The sequence below is a fragment of the Ictidomys tridecemlineatus genome, chromosome 1 (genome assembly GCF_052094955.1).
Source record: "Ictidomys tridecemlineatus isolate mIctTri1 chromosome 1, mIctTri1.hap1, whole genome shotgun sequence".
Taxonomy (NCBI): Eukaryota; Metazoa; Chordata; class Mammalia; order Rodentia; family Sciuridae; genus Ictidomys; species Ictidomys tridecemlineatus.
The window spans coordinates 262,591,635-262,612,940 of NC_135477.1; the positions used below are offsets into that span (position 1 = coordinate 262,591,635).

The following is a 21,306-nucleotide window of genomic DNA, read 5'->3' on the forward strand; positions in this document are numbered from 1 at the left end:
AGAAAGAAACCTCCCTACAGTCATCAGTGACCAGTCCAGGTCACAGGTACTCATCAGATCCATGGAACTTGCTCAATCTGTCAGTGATGACCTTTCCTGTCCTTCACACGACCTTCCTTCCTGGATCAGTTCCGTCAAGGGGGATTATCTCATCCATTACCGGAACCCTGTGGTGTCCTTGTGCCTATATCTCCATTCATGAATGGCACAGGCCTAGTCCTTTCCCAATGTCGTTTGTCTAGGGGACGGTTGGTTGGTCACCCTGCCATCCAAGGCCAGTGGAGATGGGGATCTGGTGGGCTCTTAAGTCCCACAGGCCACACTGCAGCGCAGTTCCTCGTGGCTGGAGCCCAAGGGCTGAGGTCCCGCCTCTGCCCTGAGGAGGGTCGCAGCCTCCCGCCGGTGAGCCCCTTCCTGGAGCGGACGCAGCAGATGGGAGCCCAGCGAGGGACTGCGGAATTGCAGCTCTGGCGCTGGAGGGTGAGGCTCGAGGCCAGTCTCTCCTGGAACGGGGGTCCGGAATGGAGGCAGAAACCCTGGGGGGCGCCGCGAGGGACGACGCGGCCGCGGGAGCGGGGAGGTGGGAGGAGTCTCCTGGGCGTCTCAGGAAGCTCAGTAGAATCCTGGGGTCAAGTCGCGGAGGGGACCTTGGGATCCCCAAGGCCCGGAGGAGGGACAGGAGCAGTCCTTCAGGGTCGAGCGGCTGCGCCCTGCGGCGCGGGGCTTGGGCCAGGGCGGCGGCTGTGGTCGCGCTGGTGCCTGCAGAGTGCAGAGACCGCCGCCCACGCCCCTCCTAGCGGCATGCCTCAACCTAGACCTCCAGCCCTGTCCCCTGTCCCCAGTCCGGGCTCCTGGACCCCGCGCCGCGCCCCCGGCCCCGCCCCCGGCCCAGCCTGCTGCCCCAGTTTCCGGCCCGCGTGCCCCACCTGGAGGACTTGATCCAGGCGTCCTGCTCACCAAGCCGCGGCCCGGCGCGGGGCGAGTCGCCTGGAGCGCCCACATTATTGCTGCCGAGAGGCCGTCCCCAACTAGCTGCGCAGACCCCAGACCCAGTTACACGGCAGCAGCCAGGGTGCTGGGGTCTGACTCCGACGCTCCCAGCCCACTCCACCGATTTCTGGAATCTGGGGCCAAACCGCGCGTCCCCAAGGTGGTACCCACTCACCGTGGGAGAGGTAGGAACGTTGGAGGCAGGTTTAGGTAATGAGATCCCTGCCCACGTGAGTGCCCGCTGAACCACAAGGCAGCTCCCAGCCCCTTCCTGTCCAACCTGGGTCTCAAGCAATGCCGATAGGCAGAGGTACCCTGATGGGAATAATTTGTTTCTGAGAAATGCAGTTATATTGCAGCCATTAAATAAGAAATGACAAATCTGTCCTTGATGGAGATATGGCTGTGGGAAGAGCAGCTGGGGCAGGGGGTGGGGGGTCAGGTTGCTTGGAATAGTATCCAAATGGCACCCAGTGGGTGCTCAGATAAACAGGAGAAGGGAGCACCCATCACAGCTGCCCAGTGTGATAAAATCTGTGCCTTTCCCTCCCTGAGAAGAGCTGGCCTGTGGCCACTGCAGGTCTAAAGGTGAACTCGTAGGGGTGAATGCATGTCCTTAAACTTGTTATGCTGAAAACTCACTTTCATCTCAGTATTCTTAACAAAAGCATAACTAGGTTTCAAACCATTTGCCTCTTTATTCACAAGATGTTTTTCACAAACCATGCAAAAGAAATTCAATCAGAAATTAATGTGAGGGACTAGATGTCTCCCAATTGACTTTAAAGCTTGGATGCTTGTGCCAGTTAGGTAGATCTCAGTTCTTTTTGGACTGCTCTTCAGCATTGTTTCAACACTTCACTTTCGTGCATGGGCAAGGCCCCTGCACTGTGGGAAGAGAACCACAGGAGCTAGTGCGTAGGGTGGACGAGGGGCAGCCATTAGATGGCATGGTGTGCTGCTGAGCTCCAGGGGGCGCTGTGCATACAGCTTGCCCATCAGGACACAGCTTACCTAAAATCATGGCCTGGTTAGAGAATAAGAGGCAATGGGGACAGACCCCGCCCATGGCCTCAGTCCATGGAGGGGGTGAAAACACTATACACACCCAGATTGACTTTTACCTGTGAGGCAAGTGTCCTTGCTCTCTTACCCTTTGCAGGCACTGGGGCATGGGCAGCACATGGGGGGGGGGCTCCCAGCAACAGGTGCATCCCAAGTACCCCAGACCCCTGCCAAGCAGCCACACCACCTCGGAGGGTGGGAGCAGGGGCTTGCTGTCTCCCCACCCTTCATGGAGCATCCCTTCCACTCGTCTCAAGTGGCCTGCCTGTGCCGTGGGCAGCACTCCCTCCCATGGACAGGAACACCATCAGTGCTCACCTGCGTTCTCACATCCACACAATAACACTCTGCTCTGCTGCCCTTTGAACTGCCTTGGGGCTCACAGGAGGCAAGCTGCGGCCCTTAGGTCTGGCAGGGTTGGGTGAACCCCCCAGGGCATGGCGACCAGAGTGATATCAGACATCATGGCACATGCTGTTCTGGTGGGAATCTGGCCTTCTTGTGGACTACAGGAGCATATAAGAGGATGCCCCTGCTCCAGGTTCACCCAGCAGCCATGAAGGAGGGGTAGGGAGGCTGACTGAGCTGGAGCTGTGCCTGCTCTCACCCAGTGGGTCTTTCTCTGGACAGGACTGGGATGAGGCTGGAAACAAGCAGGTTTGGAGTGGACATGAGCAACTCCTACATCCCCATGGCCAGTCACATACCGCAGTGCCCCAGTGCTGCGTGCCAGATCCTGCCCCACACGGCACCTAGCCACCCAGCCAAACCACCCAGTTGAGCAGGATGTGAATCCACGCTCTGCTACCTAGGCCTCCTCCCTGCAGCAGGAAATGGGAAAACCAACTCAGTGCTGGCCTCCTTGGGCTTCTTGGGAGCCCCAACTTGTGTTCAGATGCTAAAAGACATCACATGCCTTCTGTCCACCCATGTCCCTCCACCCATCTGTGCACCTGACTTTCATGATACTGCTACCACCAGGCACTGTTTATTGCCCCAGGTTCAGAGCTGAGCAGTTGAAGCCCCCTGTCATTGGGCAGGTACTTCATGGAGCAGTTGGCCCATCAACTGGCAGTCCAGCAGGTGGACTTCAGGAAGAGGGCTGAGCTGATGAGGAGAGGGAAGAGGACAGTCTCCCAACTGTGGACTGATGGGTTGGGAATGGGACCTTGGAGCCAGACCTCAGGGAGCTGAAGGGTGAGCATTTGGAGCACATGGGAGGAGCCTTCTAGGTAGGGGTCCCAGAGAAGGAGCAGGGTCCACCTGGGAAGCTGGGGGGACATCACTGAGAGCTAGGGACAGATAAGGGCACTGGATCTGGGGAGAACTAGGGCTTTTCCTTTGAGTTGGAGGATTCCCATAAGGGACCAAAAGGGGCAGGTGAAGGGACCTCCAGGAGTGGCTGTGGCAGTGGGGTACCTGGTGGCTAGGCAGGTCTTCATCCCTGTGGCAGGGGACCTGACGACATTGTAGAGGAGAAAGGGAGTTCCAGAGGCTCCAGTCCATGACCAGCTGGCTCAGCTGTTTCTGGGCCTGTGGTGGGGCAGAAAGAACTTCCGGGTAGAAGAACACAGCGAGCAAAGTGACTCATTTCTTGGAAGCTGGAGGTAGAGGGAGAGAGTCTGGGGACAAACACAGACCCCAAGGACATGTCCCCAGGGGCCCAGTCCTTTCACGAGGTCCTCCCTCCTGCAGTTCCCACCACCTCTCAATAACGACGTCAATTATGAATCCATCGTGGAGGTTAGAGCCTTCATGACGCGACCACTTCCCTGGCCAACGCTTTTGCTTTGGAAGCCAAGTCTCCAGCACATGTGCCTTTGGGGGTCGCTTTATATCCGAACCATAAGACTTGAGGACACTTGGGGAGGTGGAGCTCTGCCAGGCCCGAGGGAGCCTGAGGTGCCTAGGACGCACTCCTGGATTGCAGTGCTGTCCTTGGGGAGTCAAGGGCAGATAAAGGACATCAGGTCCTCTTGCTGGAAGCCAGAGTGGCTCATACTCCTCTGAGCTCTGAGACCAGGGGGGTGTGGAGGGGAGGGGCAAAGGGATCTAAAGATCAGCCTCGCAGGTCAGGAAGCGGAGCCCTAGTTCCTGACAAGTTGTTCAGCCCTGTCTGGAGTGTGGGTCGGAGTCCCAGGCGAGACCCACAGTCAGGGACCTCTTCCATTAAGGGTCTGTGCTGTCCCAGGCCTTGCCAATGTCACAGCAGCCAGGAGCCCAACGGTCACCGCAGAGGGGCGCTCTAGGCCTCAGAACTGCTGGGCCCACCCATCGGATAGAGTCCGTGGGGGAGGTGGCCCATTCCGGCCAGCGCCCACTCAAAGACTCACAGCTGGGCCGGGAAGGGAGGGAGGCGGCCGCCCGGTTCGCGGCCGGCTCTGGGTTCATCCTTCCTGGCACGACCACTCTCAGGCGCCCTCCGGGTGGCGGGCTCCTAGCATAGCAGGCGGCACCGGGCGCGCTGGCCTGGGGCGGGGGTCCGGCTGCCCGATGGGCGTGCACAGGCCAGGCGGGCGTGCCGCGAGCGTGCGACTGTCAGCTCTCACGTGTGAGCAGCGGGGGCGGGAAGGCCCCGCCCTGGGGCGGGAGGGGGCCGTGGGATTAAAGGCCACCCGGGCGGGGACGGACTGCGCCGGCACCCAGAGCACTCGGAGCTCTGTGCGCTGCCCGCTGCCCCAGAGCGCGCGTCGGGCGGAGCGGAGCGCAGCAGGGACTTACCTCAATATGCGCATCAGAACCCGGCACTGAGGAGCCGCGGTGATGTGGCTGCGCGAGTCCCCGGGCCCCTTCTGGGGACCGCTGCTGGCGCTGGTGCTGACGCTGGGCGGACTGCCAAGAGTCAGGGGCTTCGAGGAGGAGCCAAGCAGCGCGAGCCAGGGATTCCAGGTAGTCACCTTCAAATGGCATCACGTCCAGGACCCGTACATCATCGCGCTCTGGATTCTCGTGGCCAGCTTAGCCAAAATTGGTAAGTGGCTGGGGGCCTAATGGGTCGCGTATCCCACCATTGCAGCACCCCACACCCCATGCTCCTGTGGAGCCTGCCGGGCAGGAGGGACAGAGCCCAACTGCCTTCACCTTCGCCTTTCCTCCCCGTCTCTGGGAAGGGTGTGGGGATCCCAGGAGCCCAGTGGCACGTGGCTGGTAGTCCCACAGAGTGAGCCTCAAGCCTCTGGACCCCCACCCTGGCTGTGTCGCCCTGGATGGTCCTGGCCGCGCCTGTCTGTGCGCTCAGCTGCCCTCTGGGTACAGGTCTGAGCTTGACATCTGCCCAAATGCACTTGTAGACACAGGGGCTGCTTGGTTCCTTGCTGCTTTTCAGTGCTTGGACGGGAAGGTCCTTGCAGTCTGCCCTGGAGTGATGTTTGCTTCCACATCAGAAGGGAAAAAAGATGCTCCCCAAAACGAAACCCAGTGAAATCCCTTCACTGAGCAGTTTGCCCGGGACTCTTGAGCTTCCGTCTTGCTCTTGTCTTAATTGGCCCAGTGAGTTAGGAATGTGGGGATCCCAGGTGACTCCTGGACAAGGTGAGAGGAAGGTCAGCTCCCCTGGGAGCTGAGGGAGATCAAAGTTTCCGTGTCTTCCTGAAGGGGAGGGTCTTGCTGGACGGCGGTGGCCTGGGAGACTTCAAGGTGGAGCCTGGGGGGTGGCAGGACCTGGGTGGGGGCCAGGCGCTGCTGCTCATCCAGGGAGGTCTCCACGGAGCTCCTACAGTGGGGAGGGGCAGGGAGCCCCCAGCCACCCTCCCCGGCTCAGTGGGACAGGAGAGGGGTGGGCTGGGAGAGCAAGTTAGAGGACAGGGGCTGGGTGGGCCTGTCTCCTGAAGCTGGCTGGAGCCCAATGGTCACCGCAGAGGACTGCCTGAGTTCTGTCCTGAGGGGCCAGTGGCCCCTGCCCGCTGACCCATTTCATCTCTGTCCTGTCCCCGAAAGCTCTCTGGGAGCTTCTGCCACCTCACTGATCCCCAGGAGCCTGCTCTCCCTCCTCTGGCTGCCTGGTCCCTTGCTCAGTCTGTCCCCTGGGCTCTCAGGTCAGCATGTGGGCTTGGCTGTGGAGCGTGAACAACGCTGCCTGCCTCCTAAGGTCGCTCAGACCAGAAGGACCAGCTCCTCCTGGGTACCAGAACCCCTTCGGGGGGCTCCCACTGCTCCTGCCTGGACTGCAGTTGCCTGGGGGTGTGAGTGAGCGTGCACCCTCTGTGCTCCTGGGGCACCCCGATAGCCCTGGTATCAGTTCAGAGCCTGGGCACCAGCCAGCTGGTCAGCTGTGCTCTGCTCTGGGAGGCCAGTGGGCAGGCACACTGACCAGGGTACGGCTGGCCTTGAGTGTGTTATTTGTCAGGAAGCACCCAACCCTGAAGCTTTTCCAGTCACTAAGAAGGGTCCTGAGAGGGTGTCCATGAGGGCATGAGGGTACCAGTCAGCAGCTCCTTAGAGGACGGTGGGCCGGCTGGGTGCCTGCCATTTGAAAGGGTCCACCAGTTAGTCCAGCACTGTCAGTCCCCACTTGAGGGGTGACAGCCAAGCAGGGGTGGGGGTGTTAGGGCCTTGGTCCAAGACAACAGGCCAGGACCCCTGGCATGGATCGAGCCCCCTTGGGATGCCCTCTGCTATGGGCAGGGGTCAGAGCCTACTCCCACCCACACAGCTGCCCATTCTGTATCTGGAGGCTGTGTTCTGGGCCCCACCCAGGAACGGGCAGCCCTGCAGAAGGAGCTGGGCCCACCAGCCTGGCCTTTCCTATCCCACTCACCCATCCCTAACTCCTGGAATGTGCTGCCCAGGTTCCCAAGGCTCCTGTAGTTCAGCGTGGCCCTGGGTGACCCCAGACCCTTACTCCCCTTGGTCCCCCACCCATCCCCAGCTTCCCACCCTCTGCTGGCTGCCCCTGCACAAGCCTGCAGATGTCACTCCCAGGCCCTCTCCCTGCACCTCACTGTGTGTCGGGTTTCTCAAGTGCGGCTGCCTACCAGGCCTCCCAGCATAGACATCTCCCCACAGCTCAGCCTCCACAGCCCTGGATGCTCCTCCAACACTCTTCAGAACCAGAGCTCACGCTTACCCTGACGTGACAGATGAGATAGGGCCACAGTGGAGCGTCCCCCAGCCCCAGGTCAGACCCGCTGTCTCTGGACTCCACCCAGCTCCACCCTCCTCTGCACTCCCCTCCCCCCAGCAACCCATTGTCCACCGAGGCCTGCACAGGAGAAAGAGGATGCAGCGCCGCCCAGCATCTAGCCTTGGGAGCCACCCTGGGGGCAGGGACACCCCCAGCCCCGCCTCATGGCTCCTCCCTCCCCCGTGGACTCTGGACCTGCTCAGATCCCTGCTGACCCCAACCTGCCCCCTCAGAAGCCTCCCAGACCCCTCCCTGTGCAGGCGACCTCAGATGCCTCCCTCCACCTGCCCTGGCACTGACACCGGGGCTCAGAGGCCCAGAGGAAAGGGGACCGTCCGGACTCCAGCAGCCCCCACCAGGGCCCAGAACAGTTCTCCGGACCAGGCCAAGGCCCTGTTTAAGATGGTCCAGAGTAGTTCACCCTCAACCTCGGAGGGAGGAAGGGCTGCTCTGGGTGGCCTCCCAGGCGTTTGGGTCCCTGGGTGTCCCCGACTCTCGCGCCCAGCCTGGCCGTTAAGACGCAACGGAGCTGGGGAGGTTGGCCAGGGGCCTGGGACACAGGCAGTGTCCTGAGAGCAGGCCCCCGAGGCCAGGAGTCTGCCCACAGCACGGCTAGGCAGGCTGGAGGATCCCACCTGTTGGGGGGCAGTGACCGGAGGTCAGTTTGCCCTGGGGCATGACAGACTCCTCCCTCTGGCCATCCTGAACACCCACCATGAGCTCCCCATGGGGGTCCCCTGCAGCAAGCACACATGGTTATCTGTCCTCGTCCCATGCTGTCAAAGGCCAGATGCCCTGGTCCAGGCCTGGTCTCCTCTAGACTCCTTCCCGCCCCCTTTGGTGCTGAAGTCCCTGAGGGCAGGCCCCGGGCAGTGCTGGGGTGGCGCCCACCTGGGGTGGGTCCAGGCAGCTTCAGGAGCCAGGGCAGGCTGTCCTGGAGGAAGAGGGAGGCTGCCTGTGGGAGGCCGAGCTGGGGAAGCCACCCCAGCTCCAGTGCAGGCCTGGGAGGACTTTGGTCTCCGTCGGGGCTGTGCCGAGGGGCGGAACTCTGGCCTGGGCTCCGACCACTACTCTGGCTGTAGGACAGAAAGTGGCCCAGGGCAGCGTCCAGCTCTCAGGCTGCCAGGTGAGGTGCAGCTCCTGGGGCTGAGGTCCACTTACTGAGCAGCTGCCTGAGGGCCGGGGTCGGGGAGGTGGTGGGACAGGAGCAGGCAGGCCGGCCATCTTCAGGGAAGTTGTGCCCCCAGGAGAGGCACCTCACCCCTGGGCCCCAGGACAGAGCTGGCGCTGGGCGGCGGCCATCCTGCCCACGCACCCTGGCCCATCCCATTGTCCGTGAGGTCCTTACAGGCTCTGGGAGGGTCACGGTCCTGGCTGACAGGGGAGAGGGTAACCTGATGGTGTCAGGGCCCACAGACCTGGAGGAGGCTGTGCCTCTGCGCCCGGTTCTGTGTGGCCCTGCTGCTCCCCGGGGGTCACACCAGTGGGAGTCGGCCTTGACTTTCCCCAGGTGCTGGTGGCCGTTCCAGACCCAGAGCTCTGGCCCAGGTCCCCTGTTCCTGGCCCTCAAACCTTGGTCACCCCCAAGGGACCACCTGCTGGTCCTTACTGTCTGGGTGGAGCATTGTCACTATGCTCTCTGGTCCCTCCCAGACTTTGGGGTGGGGGCTCAGGGTGCTGGGGAGCCTGTGCCACTGGGGTGGCTTGTCTGGACCCCTGCCTGGTGCATGGATTCCTTCCAGAAACAGCTGTCCACCGCCCTGGTGGGGCCCACTCCTGTCCCATGTGGAGTCACGTTTGCCTTCTAGGGGTGAAACACCAGGCTCAAGACTTATTCTGTGGGCTCTGACCCGGAGACAGGAGCCCCTGCAACAGGCCAGCAAGGTACCGCTCTGTCCCACCATCTTGTCCAGAGCCTGGCTCACTCACTCCTCTTCTGCTGAGTTCCTGGGATTCTCCTTGAAGGAACGCGGGACAGGACCTGGGAAAGGGTGACCTAGGAGGGCCATGGTAAACGGCAGGAGCCTCAGCCCGCCTAGGAGAGGATGAGTCAGTGGGCCCCAGTGGACCCAGTTCCAACAGGAGGGGTGGCCCCACAGTTTGTAGGAAGGACCACTCACCAGAAGCCCAGGACCAGGACTCCCTGCGGTCTGCCCAGGAGTGCTGGAGGCCTGGTGTTCAGAAGCTGCCCTGGGAGAGGGACAAAGTCTGGGCAGGCTGACAGCGTCCAGGGCCAGGGAGGAGCCGGGAGTGCTTCCTGCCCACAAGAGTGACCTGTCCTCCACTTGATGGCTTCCTGAAGGGAAAGGTCTTTCGGGGAGCCCAGACCCAGAGCACACCCTGAGGCCCCTGCACTGTGCACACCCACCAGGAGCCAGGATGCTGTGCGTCTCTGGGCGGTGCCGTCCCGGCCCCCACGGCCTCTGTTTCACTCAGGTGATGGGGTCATGGTGTGTGAGGGGCTCTGTTCCAGCCCTGTGTGCTGGAGGCCGTGCTGCCCCCAGGTGCAGGGACCTCACCGCAGGCCGGGGTGCGCTGAGGGTGGAGGCTGCCGTCTGGGTCCTGTCTCCGAGAGCTGGCTGAGTCCCACTGGGGTCTCGGTGTCAGATGACCAGGTGCCAGTCAGAGGCCGGGGTGTCCCGGTGCCCAGCCTCAGCACCGGGTCCTGGGCTGGGAGGCCGGTTCCCAGTCCCGCCTGCCCTGGCTGTGTCTGGCTGTGTGGGCCACCGAGGTCCCTGCCCACCGGGTGGGACACCTCAGGGCCACTGGTGTCTCTGGCATGAGGAGCTGAGCAGACCCTTCTGCCCAGCCTGGCCTGCAGCTCGGCCTCCTGGCCTGGTCCCCATGACTTCCTGACCCTCTGGCCTCCATCCTGCCTCCCTCCAGCCTCCTCTCTTTCGCTCTTCCTCAAACCGGAGTCTCCTCTCCTGGGGCCTCTCGCCAGGAGCGGGGACCTGGCCAGTGCTCGGGGAGCCCGGGCCCTTGGCAGCCCCTCCCTGCATGGCCCCACCTTGTAGGGAGTCAGGATTCAGGGTCAGAGGCCGGGAGGGCAGGTGCACCCTTAACGAGGGGCAAGAGGAAGCAAGGTGCTGGCAGCCCCCAGCCCAGCTGGCCTGGCCTCCTGGCCTCCACCCTCAAGTCCACTGGCATCCAGCCTCCCTGCTGCCCCATAGCTTCTGAGCTCAGAGCCCCCAGCCCTCCAGCGCCCAGGAGTCCTTCCCCAGCTCCGGAGCTTTCGGCGGCACCAGGCCAGGCCAGCCAGGAGGGCGGGGATTGTTTGGCTCCGGCTGCCTTGTGCTGGCACCTGCCTGTGCCCAGTGGCCGCCTGCAGACCTGCAAATTCAGGGACCTGTGTAGAGAGGCATCGCAGGAGGGGACGGATGTGCAAGTGAGGGGACAGCTACCCGGGGGCAGGAATGTGTGTGTGGCGGGGAGCAAATGTTGGTCTCCCACAGACCCCTGCACACTGGACCCAGGAAGGGGCTCCCACAGCACCTTTGCCAAATTCTTCTCCAAACTGCCACAAAGCGCCCTGCGGCTGCACACCAGGCGAACACCCTTGCAGGCTGTGACCCCACAGCCTGGAAGGAAGCTGTGACCCCACAGGAGCTGAGGTCGGTGGCCTCTTTGGTTCTGTCTCTGGAGACCCAGACTCCAAGAGGCAGGCACATCCTGAGCAGGTCCCATCTGGTGCTGGGACAGTGAATCCAGGCCCAGGCAGCAGCACCCCGCCCAGCACTGATGGTTGGGGCTTGAATGATGGGATTTGCCTTGTGGATGCACAAGAGGTCCTGCACCCAGCCAGGCCCAGTGCGCTGCTGTCCCTGGGTCAGGAGGCGGCCTCTGTGAGGACGCAGCACTGGCCAGGAAGAGGGGTCAGTGGCCAGTGAGTACAGCAGAGAGAAGGGGACAGGGTCACAGAGGAGGGGTGGGGCAGGGGACACCCTGTTGTAGGGCACCTGGCCATCCTGGCTGTGGCTGGGCCAGGGAAATGCTATAGTGGTCATCCACTGTCCTGGGAGACACCTAGACTGGGCTGAAATCCGAGCTCAGCCACCCGGGCCTTTTCTTGGGGGCAGCTGTGCTGTCACTGAGTGTCACTTGCCTGACTATTGGGGATAGTCACATGCTGGCAGGCTGAGGGTTCAGAGTGGCAGAGTGGCAGGTGGGATGCTCATTGTGAGGGTCCTCAGAAGAGGGAATGGGCCAAGCAGAGGGACCAAGGGAGGAGGGCCAGGAGGACACAGAAGGGGGACAGGTGGCAGATTAATTCAGGGAACGATGGAGCAGGGCTACTGGGGCTGCAGTGGTGGGTGGCCAGGGCCGGCGGTGGGGACTTCAGTGCAGGCTGAAGGGAGTGGACTTTGCCCCAGGGGCAGATGAGCCAAGTCAGCCCGGGGCCCCCAGAGAAAGTTCTGCCCCGGGGAAGGACATGGCCAGGAGCCAGCCAGGTGGCTGCCAGGAGGGGTCCTGGGGTCTTTGTGGGAACCAGCCCAGCTTGGGCCACCAGCCCCGGCTCTGGGAGCTGCTTGGGAAGGGCACAGCAGTGTCCCTTTGAGGACCCAGGGGAGGCAGCAGAAGTGGGGGTGGCAGGCTGTCTCCCCTTACACCAGATCAGGAACCTGCTGAATTCACCACCTGCAGAGCCGAGGTACCAAAGTCCAACCGGTTTTGAGTTCTCAGGAAGGAAGGCTGGGAGGTTGGAAGGCCTGGTTTCTGGAGCTGTGGAAACAAGGGGCGGCCCCCAGGTGTTTGGGGGGTGGATGCAGGATCTGCAGCTGCACCCCTGCACGGAGGGGTGGCACGGTCCCTGAGGACAGGGCCCTGGGGCACCAGGTCCAGGCTCAGCCTCCACCTGCTCCTCCCAGGCCGCTGGCCAGATGGTGATGGCCACTCTCTTGGAGGCACTGCAGTGAGCACACCACCTGGGATGGGGAGCGTGACCTGGTGGGGGTGGGGAGGGCGCAGCCTGGTGTGGGCCAGGCGGGAGCCCAGGAGGTCTGGGAGCAGGTCTGCCCACCTGAGTTCTGCTCCGTCCTGCATTGTGGCGCTGGTGGGGCTGCGTGGGTGCAGCAGGGCTGGGTCCCACTGGAGAGCCAGGAGGCAGCTGGGAACGTGCCGTGGTGTGGGGCCCATCTGACACCAGCATCAAGGCACAGGGCTGGGCTGGGCTGCCTTCGGGGGAGGTTCCTGTACTCAGAGAGATGTGCAGTCCCCAGCATGGGGGGGGGGGGTGTCAGGCCCCCTCGGAGCTGGAGGAGAGGGTGCCCAGGCTCAGGACGCTTCACTGCCGCTCCAGTTCACTGCGGCCCCCAGCAGCTGGCTTCTTGGGCTGGCCCTCCCCGCTGCCCAGCACGCACATCTTGTCTGTGCTGACCCCCGCAGCGGGTGTCCAGTCCCCCCTGCTGTCCGGCTGTTGGCAGTGTGCACACCCAAGCCCTGCTCTTCCAGCTCTATCACCGGGGAAGCTCCAAGGCACCAGCACCTTTCCTCCTGTTACTCCCCAGTGAAAAGTGGGGCTTCCCTTGGCTCTCATCCTGGTGGCATCTGAGGTCAGTGCCATGGGGTCGCAGCAGACAGCTGACCTGGCCTGAAGTCCCAGACTCGGAGGCCGCTCAGCCCAGGTGAGCAGTAGCAGGAGTGCCAGGCTCCCTAGGCCTGATCCAGTGTCCCCCGCCTGGCTGTCACAACTCACCCCCGCGGTGGCCTCTGTGGCACTGCTTAGACATAGACTTGGTTTTTAGTAAAGTTTCAGACTTGCAGAACGGTGGATCAGAGAGTAGAGTCCCATGCCCCCTCCCACGGCCAGCCCCTTCCCCTGTGGGCAGGACGTGTCCTGCAGAGTGCCTGGGCACCGCCACGCTGCTCTGGTGTGATCACCCTGGACAGAGGTGCGAGGCCAGGCGTCCCCAGCGCAGGACCACGCGGAGCCCCGAAAGGCCCTGCGCCTGCCCTCTCCTGCGCCTCCCCAGAAAGTCACCAGGGGCAGCCCTCAGGGAGCCCCCCAGGTGGTAAGGTGCCCTGCAGTCCCTCTGTGGCCCCGTGTGGCTCAGGGCGCCTGCCTCTCTGTGCTGCGTACTGCCCCTCTGTGGGACCCGGGGCTGTCACTCCTCCACCGCGAGGTCTGGCGGTTCCCAGTCTGGCACCTGTGAGTGAAGCTGCCGCAAGCCCTGTGTGCAGATTCCGCAGGGCATGCTTTCAGCTCCTCTGGGCCCAGGGTAGGAGGTGGTGCGCTTCCTAGAAGCACGCCGTCCTGCAGAGTGGCCACACCACAGGTCTCTTCAGCACTGGGTGTCCTGCGCTCTGGCCACTGTGACAGGTGTGAGTGCACCTGGTTTTAAGGTGCGGGTGCCAGCCAAGCCGAGGCGTGCAGTGCCGTGCCACACTGGGTGTGCCCTCTGGTACCTCGTGAGGAGTCGGTTCCAGTGTCGGACCCATGTTCTGACGGAGTTGGCCGCCTTCTCCCTGGGTTTCCACAGCTTTTTGTGTATTTTGGATCTGAGCCTCTATAGGTATTCTGCATGTATTTTTTCCAATTCTGGATGGTTTTCACCCCCCCCCATTTTATTTGTCTATTCATTGTTGCTGGGATTAAACCCAGGGTCATGTCACTGAGCAATACCCCAGCCCTTTTTATCCTTTGAGACAGGTTAGGGTTCACTGCCCAGGCTGGTCTTGGACGCGAGATCTTCCGCCTCAGCCTCCCGTGTCGCTGGGATCGCAGGCGTGGTCGCCACACCATGTATTTTCATTCTCTTAATAGTGACTTTGTAGAACAACACTTTTTAGTTTGAAGAAGTCCAATTTGTTGTTTTTCCTTTTTTGAATCAGGTTTTGGTGTTATGTCTGGAAGTAGACCCACAGTCATCTAGATTCTGCCCTCGAGAAGCTTTGCAGTTTTACATGCAGTCTGGGTCCATGCAGTGCTGCTCTGTGGACATCTGGGTGGCTGTGCACACATGGCACATGTGCTGTCTGGCTGACCAGTGCCATTGTTGGAACGACTCCTGATCTCCGTCTCCCAGCTCCTGTGGCAGCCAGAGAGCTGCAAGTAGGCAGCCCGCGCCTAGGAACCCAGCGCTGTTCTGTGGACCTGCCGTCTGGGCTCTGGCCTCGGCCTGACGGTGGTGGTGGGTGGAAATCTCCATCCTCTGCTGGGCTCCTCTCCTGCAGTATCCTCTGCCTTTTGCCTCTCTGTACATGTTCAGAATCCGTTTGTTGGCATCACGAAACATGTTTCTGGGGTTGGGAGGGTGTGCTGAAGCAGTGCCCAGCAGCAAGTCGTGGTCACAGCTAGTGTGGAGATTGGTATCCGTGAACATGGACCACCTCTCGTTGGTCCTTCAGTTTGCTGCGTCAGAGTGTGGTACTTGTGTCTCCACGTGGTGCATGTTTGGTCAGGTTCTGCTCTGGTGTGTGTGTGCACGCCTGCTGAGGTGGGGTGCTTGATTCAGACCCTGAGCTCCTTGCCAGGCGGGGGAAATCCACTGACTCTGGGTATCAACCTTGCCTTCTGCAACCAGCTGCACTCACTCTGAAGTCTCGTAGTTCGCTGGGCCTTTCCACATGGGCATCCTGTTGACCGTGAGCAGGGTCTCCTGCCCCTGCCCTGAAGGCCAGGGGGGTCTAAGAGCTCTTCGGGGCCCAGGCTTTTGCTGATGCCTGCTGGATAGTAAGATGTGGCCAGGGTCCCCCATTCACCCTGGTGAGCAAATGACCCTTCATTTTGAGTTTTGATGTGAGCTTGTGGCACCTGCAGACAGGCAGGGACCCTGCCCAGGAAAGACACAGGAAGACCTGAGGGCAGTAAGTGGGGGCACAGATACAGGACAGTGGGAACCAGAGGACTGCACCTGCTGCACGTGAGGCCTCCTCCCTCCCCCAAATGTGCGCCTTTCCTCACCCCTTGCCTCGTGCTTACGGGTCCCGCTGGACTGCTGACCTTGGATTTCCAGAAATGAGCTCAGAGCCTTCCGGCTGGGCTTTTTCTGGTCAGCATCTGTCCCCAGCCCAGGGGCAGGGCCCTCTGTGAATGGCTACAGCTGCCCACCAGGTGCTGGCCGGCCAGCTGGGTGGCATCCCTGCCTGGGCTGGCAGTGTCCTCTCCAGGTTGCGCCCTTGGGTACAGACCTGTCTGGCTCAGGGTTTGGAAAAAGGCAGTTCTCACCACACCCTCCCTGGTCCCTGCTCCTGAGGTGACCAGGAAAACCTCACTCACAGAGTGTGACTCTCTCCTGTCCCTCTGCCAGGTGGGTCCAGCCCCGGCATGCGCCACAGGACCCCGCATTCCTCACTGGCCCCCAGAGCTGCCGCTGCTGGGACCTCAGAGCCCTGCCTGGCTGCAGGGCAGTAGCCATCACCGAGCTGCCCATGCGGCCCTCTGCCCTGCCTGGAGCCAGCACGGCCCTCCTCGGTGTGGGCCTGCTGTCCAGGAGCTGTCAGGTGCTGTCAGGTGGCTCTGCCCCAACACCACAAGCTCCGCCTTCTGCCGCGCACCGCCGCTCAGAGGGTCTCTTGTTCTCCTCAAGGGGTCTGGGTCCCCTGGCTGGGCCCAGCCAGGACTGTTCTGTGCCGCGGTGTGGGGCCCTCCCTGGAGGCTGTCTCCTGAGGGCTTGGGGAGGGCCCGGTGCACAGCCCTGTGCCCTCCGGGACCAGTACAGATGGGAGTGATGCCCCCTCCCGGGTGTGAGGCGCGTGCACTGCAGGGTCCTCTGTCCCAGCTGCTGTGGGGGGCCTGACTTCCTCACCCTGGGCCGCCTCCAGGAGCACCTCTGGGCATGCCTCCCACGGGAGTCTCTTCCCGCCAGCCACAGGCCCCACACGGTCCCCTCCTCTCAGGCCTTATTTCTTGACCTTTTCCCTTTACTGGCTGAGAAAATGTCTTGACTTCACGGTTTAATGGCGGTTGGCTCTGCCCTGGCGGCAGGGCGCTGGGGCCTGGGAGTCTCGGATGCGCTTCCCGTCCAGGACCTGCCTCTTCTCCCAGCGGATGGCGCTGCTGCCTGAGTGTGGGTCCCTGCACCCTGTTCTCACGATGGCCCGGGGTCTCCGGGGCCAGACCCTGGGCTGGGCTGTGTGCTGGGGCACATAGGGACGTGGGCACACGGCTGCGTGGCTGAGGTGACTGGGTCTTTAGCTCCTCCTTCCTGGAGACTCAGCAAAAGTCTGCAGGTAAAGCCAGCGAAGGAACCCTCTCCCCCAGACAGCCAGGCCACAGGCCCTGGGGGACCTTGTCTTCTTCAAGCCGAGATAACCATCTTGGAGGAAACCAGGTCCGAAAGATAAAACTTCCTGCTAGCAAGTGGCCTGGGACGTCCTGGGAACAGAGAGCCCTCCGTGTGCAGGGACCGTGACTTCTGGCTCCACAGATGGGGGCTGTCTGTCCCTGGGGTGTCAGCTTGCCCTAGGGAACCCCAGAGGGGGGGCATGGCCCAGCCATGGGCCGTGCGCAAGGCCTGGGCTCAGGCGGAAGGTCCATGCGGGGCCCAGCAGTCCCTTCATGCCTCAGCCCAGCGTCCCGAGATTGGCCCTTGTGGATGGCCTCTGGGCCTCTGAGTGGCACTTGCACCCTCAGAGCCCTTTGACCTCCTGCCCTGCCACACAGATACAAAACCCATCTCCCAGCAGGTGCCTTGGTGCACACCGGTCCTCCCAGCAACTTGGGAGCTGAGGCAGGAGGACCCAGCCCAGGTCAACCCCAGCAACCTAGCACATCCTCGTCTCAAAAATAGAAAGGGCTGGGATGCTGCTCAGCCACAAAGTGCCCTGGCTCAATCCCTGGAAAAAAGTGGTGCCCACGCTTTCCGGGAAGCAGCTGATGACAAAGTCCTGGCTTCGGGGACTGGTGGGACCTCCCAGATGATGGTGGCTGTGGCCGTGTGAGCAGCGGAGGCAAGAGTACAGCAGCCCTGAACTGTTGCCACACAGTTTATCTGCACAGAAGTCCTCAGACAGGAGTCTCCTTGGAATTTTCACAGGAAGATTCAAAGGTCAGAGAGATCACACCTGCAGCCCTGCGAGCTTCGGCCGCTCCCCTTCCCTGCCAAGCCACAGGCCTCGCTGGGGCTTCCTGGGGCCACCCAGACCCTGGACACAGAGTCCCACAGGGGGTGTGGCCGGGGTCGGCCACCTCCCTGGCCTCTCCTGCTTCCCTAGGGGAGCCCTGGGCAGTGCTGGGGAGGAGGCCTCTGCTGCCCTGGGCTTCAGGCCTGGGCTCAGGGACGGTCTCTCCGCTGCTTTGCCCTGTCACCCCGACCGCAGGCCCAGCGCTGGGCTCCTTTCCTCCCTGTCCATGGGGAAGCAGTTGCCAAGCCCAAGATCCATCCATTCTCCATGAAAGGCCCCAGCAGGCTGCCTGTGGGCGGTGCCCCGACCCCTGTGAGCCAAAGGCCACCGACCCTGGTGGGACAAGGTGGAGTCAGCGAGGAGACCTGTGTGGGGAAGGGTCAGGGACCCTCCCGAGGGTCTGCTCGGAACACAGGGTGCTGGGCACAGTTGCTGGGCCAGGACTCAGTGGCCGTATGGCTCTCACTTGGCACAGCCCTCATGGTCAGGGATAAGGAAGCCCCCTTAGCACTACGGGGTGGGCATCCAGTGTCCACAGCCGCAAGGAAGGCCCTGTCTTGGGCAGCCAGGGACTTGCCCACAGCCCATGCCTGAGCCCAGGCCATCCTGCACCTGTGGGCCTGGTGTGAAGAGCACCGGGGGTCCTGGGGAGCCAGAGTGGCCAGGCCTGAGGCCACAGGGAGGCCCTGCCTAAGGAAACTCTTTCTACTGCTCAGAGGAGCCAGCACCCTCCCTTCCCTGGTCAGCACATGCTGGAGGTCTCTTTGAAGGACACAGCTGCACCCAGGTGGGCCGAGGCCAGCCCATCCTGGCTCCACACATCTGGCCCCTGGGCCCTGGTCATAGCCTCTCCTGGTGGCCACTCTGGCATTCGGAGTAGAAGTGAGGCAGGGCGGCCACTGGCACCTCTCCAGGTGCTCCTCTGCCCCCGATCAGCAGGGTGCTCCGCCTGTCCACCACCTGCCCCGCCTGGATGCCCAACCTGAAGGCGTCCACAGCTGCACTGGTGGAGCCGCGCTGGACTTCCAGAAGGAGGGAGACGAAGCCAGCCACCAGGGTGTGCCTCTTGCGGCCCCAGCACCCAGCGCCACCCACGGCTCCTGCTGCCCGCAGCCTCGGCAGAGCACCCGTGTGGCTGTTGGCACAGCAGAGGGGATCCGGGGACTGGCCCAAGTCACTGGGACTGTACAGGGCAGCGGAAGGGGGTGTTGAAGGTCCCGGAGAATCTGGGGTGGGGTCGGTCAGGGACTCAGGCCACAGAACTCCCAGCCCCACAGAGGCAGCCCATCCTCGGGTAAGGGACCACAGCCTTCCCGCCTCTGGGGACACAGAGGGCGTCACCTGAAGTGCACACGCAGCAGGCTTTCCCAGTGGGGTGTTGGTGGTGTGGCCCAGAGGAGCCTAAGAGGTGACTTTCTTTGTGTTTACTGGCTTGGGGTTTGCAGAATTCCACAAATCTATGAATTTGTGTCTGTCACCAGATTGGGGACATTTCTGGCTGCTATTTCTTACGTGCCTGACTTCCTCTCCTCCTTCTGGAAACTCAACTGCACCAACATTAACCCTTTCCGGGCTGCCCGCCGTCCCGTTGTAAAGATCTGTTTTCATCTGTTCTGCACATTGGGTCCTTCCCATTGATCTTCTCTGTTCCTGTCTCTACCATTTCCAGGTGCTCAGTCCTATTCGTTGGATCTTTTTTTTTTAAACATTTTTTTCAGTTGTTGATGGACCTTCATGTTCATTCACTTACTTAGATGTGGTGCTGAGAACCGAACCGTGTCTCTCAGGCGAGCCACGCCCCCAGCCCTCCAGGGGACCTTTATCTCAGATACTGCTTTCTTCACGTCCAGAGTCTCCATCTCGCTCTTTCCAACAGCTTAGATTTTAGAGGGCAGCAGACAGACCCAGGGCAGCACCTCTTCTTGTGATAAAGTTGTGCTTCCCCTTCGCCCACGGCCCCGCGCTCTTGTCAGTGCACATGGGCCGTGAAACTGACCGCGGAGCCCTGCCTGACCCTGCCTCCTCCCCGAGGTCTGCCGACCCCGCTCTGCCCTGAGGTCGTCTGCCCTTAAATCAGAGACAAGCCCACGTCCTCATGAACCACTCGTCATCCTGATCGTCTCGAGTCTTTTGCTGCGAACTCCCATGTTTGGATCCTCTTGGGGTCTCCACTGATTGGTTCAAGGGTCGGTCCCCTCTTCCCTTGGGACCGTGTTCGTGATTCTGGATGGCGTACAGGTCACGGTGACTGACTGTCACCGTGTTGCTCTGTGTGTTGCTCTGGGAAGGATCGATTTGGGCTTTGTTTTGTGATGGTTGTTTTACCAGGCAACTCACTGACCTGAGTGGATGGACACTCCAAGTGCTGTCCCCCGTGGCACTGCTGCTGACGTCACCCGCCTCGCTCCAGTGTCATTCACACACGAGTTTGGGGGCTCAGCCAGACACTTGGAGTTTGGGGTTCCCCCTTCCTTCCTGGGATCCATCCTCCATTGCTGTGTTGGTGACTGAGGCTCCCTGAGCTCTGCATGTCCTGAGGAGGAGAGCCACGGAAGAGCACCGGACTCACTGGCTGTTGCATCGTGAGGCTGAGACCCCCCCAGGACAGTGGGAGCTGCCCAGCCGTGTGGTTCCTCACCCCAGCACGGAAGTGCGACTCTTGTTAGAAAATAAGAAGGCCAGCCTGTGTGCTGTGGACATGGTGCATCCCAGAGGTAGGGCAGCCAAGGGAGGACGCTGTGGTTGGGAGCCACCCATTGGGCATCTCTGACTCTGGCCCTGTGGGCCACATCATGGTCCACACGTTCAATTGGCTTAACCAGCAATTGCCCTTCCTGCTCTGGATGCATACATCGTGGGCCACGTGAGTGACCTGCCATGTGGCTGCTGCTTGCTCCTGACAGAGAGCACCATGGAGGTGCCTCTGAACCAGGCTGCGGGTTTCTCATGTCATGAAACTTCAGGCTTTCCCTGCCTTCCCCCACGCCGCTCAGCCCCAGGTGGATCACAGCCCGTCTCCGGCGCCCAGCGGCCATCCCCTGAGGTTCCACCCCGGAGCACACTGCACTGGTCCAGGGAGGCGGGCTTGGTGCGCAGCACACCAGTTACTCAGGAGACAACAGACAGAAAGGGGGGACAGGAGGTGGAACAGGCCCCAGCAGCCAGTGAGGAGGCCCACAGCAGGAGAGGAGTGAGCACGTCAGGGCTGGGTGCCGTCTCAGCGCTGGGGACCAGGGGCAGGGTGTTCCTGTCTGTCTGGACCAAGGGCTGTGGCCAGTGCAGAGAGGCCGGTCTGAGCTGGCCTGGGGCTCAGGCGGCTGCAGGGCCCTGGCCTTGCCTCTGCCGGGGCTTCTGCTGCTCCCCAGCTGGGGGTGGAAGGAGTGGCTACCTCCCTCCCCAATGGGAAGCCGTCAGCAGTTTCCATTTTCAAATTTAAAAGCTGAAAAGGTCTGCCTAGTCTTAATAAGTGGATGCTGTTGCAAACATCTCATGACCTGTGGGCAGCAGGGCCAGTCCTGAATGGCCACCAGGCCCAGTGGAGAGCCTGCTGGGGTGGGGGCTCCCTGCAGGCCTCGCCTCCCCAGCAAGCTGGACCTCTGGGCACATGCTGGCGTGGAGCAGGTCGGGCTGGGCAGTTAGGTAACACCCAGAGAGACGGAGTCAGACTATCAATACGGCGTCGCCTCCCTGCTCTGCGCTGACACACTTACTGTCTCACGGGCTGGGAAGTGCAGCAAGATCGAGGTCAGAGGAATGGGGTCTGCTCCTCGTGGGCTGGGGAGCTGGGGGAACTCAGGGGGCACAGGAGGACCAGGCGTGGATCTGGGCGCACGGACCACGGTACCAGTGTGTGCGACAGCCAGTCTGACGTGGCCCTCACTGGGCAGAGGAGGTGGCCTGTGCCCGGGGCACTTCCCATTCCCTCGCCGGGCTCCGCTGCTTCGTTAAGCAGAGTTTAATTCACTGGGGCTTGTGTGTGTTAAAGTAAAACCAAGGGATTTACTGTGCTGTTGCGTTTGCGTGGACTCAGCTAAATCTGCCGTCACCTTGAAAGCTCCTTGGCC

At 61.9% G+C, this 21,306-nt stretch overlaps 1 protein-coding gene and 1 long non-coding RNA gene across 6 annotated transcripts in view; one reads left to right on the forward strand and one right to left on the reverse strand.

The window, feature by feature from the left end:
* Nucleotides 1-1,668: 1,668 nt before the first annotated feature.
* LOC144365948 (uncharacterized) lies at nucleotides 1,669-4,646 on the reverse strand. The gene is made up of 2 exons (XR_013424678.1): nucleotides 3,009-4,646; nucleotides 1,669-2,698 (listed from the first exon to the last, which is right to left on the reverse strand). It is a non-coding gene; the product is annotated as an uncharacterized LOC144365948 (long non-coding RNA).
* Nucleotides 4,647-4,676: 30 nt separating this feature from the next.
* The window catches only part of Slc9a3 (solute carrier family 9 member A3), a 39,536-nt gene continuing 22,906 nt past the window's right edge, over nucleotides 4,677-21,306 (forward strand). For 2 of the 5 annotated variants that reach the window (XM_078018677.1, XM_078018679.1), the window contains exon 1: nucleotides 4,677-5,026. In XM_078018677.1, the coding sequence (XP_077874803.1) occupies nucleotides 4,819-5,026 (208 nt within the window). In that variant the 5' untranslated portion in view covers nucleotides 4,677-4,818. Of the gene's footprint in view, nucleotides 5,027-7,888; nucleotides 8,304-8,864; nucleotides 9,062-21,306 lie in introns of those variants that run through there. The other 3 variants (XM_078018666.1, XM_078018672.1, XM_078018685.1) reach the window with 2 other exon arrangements.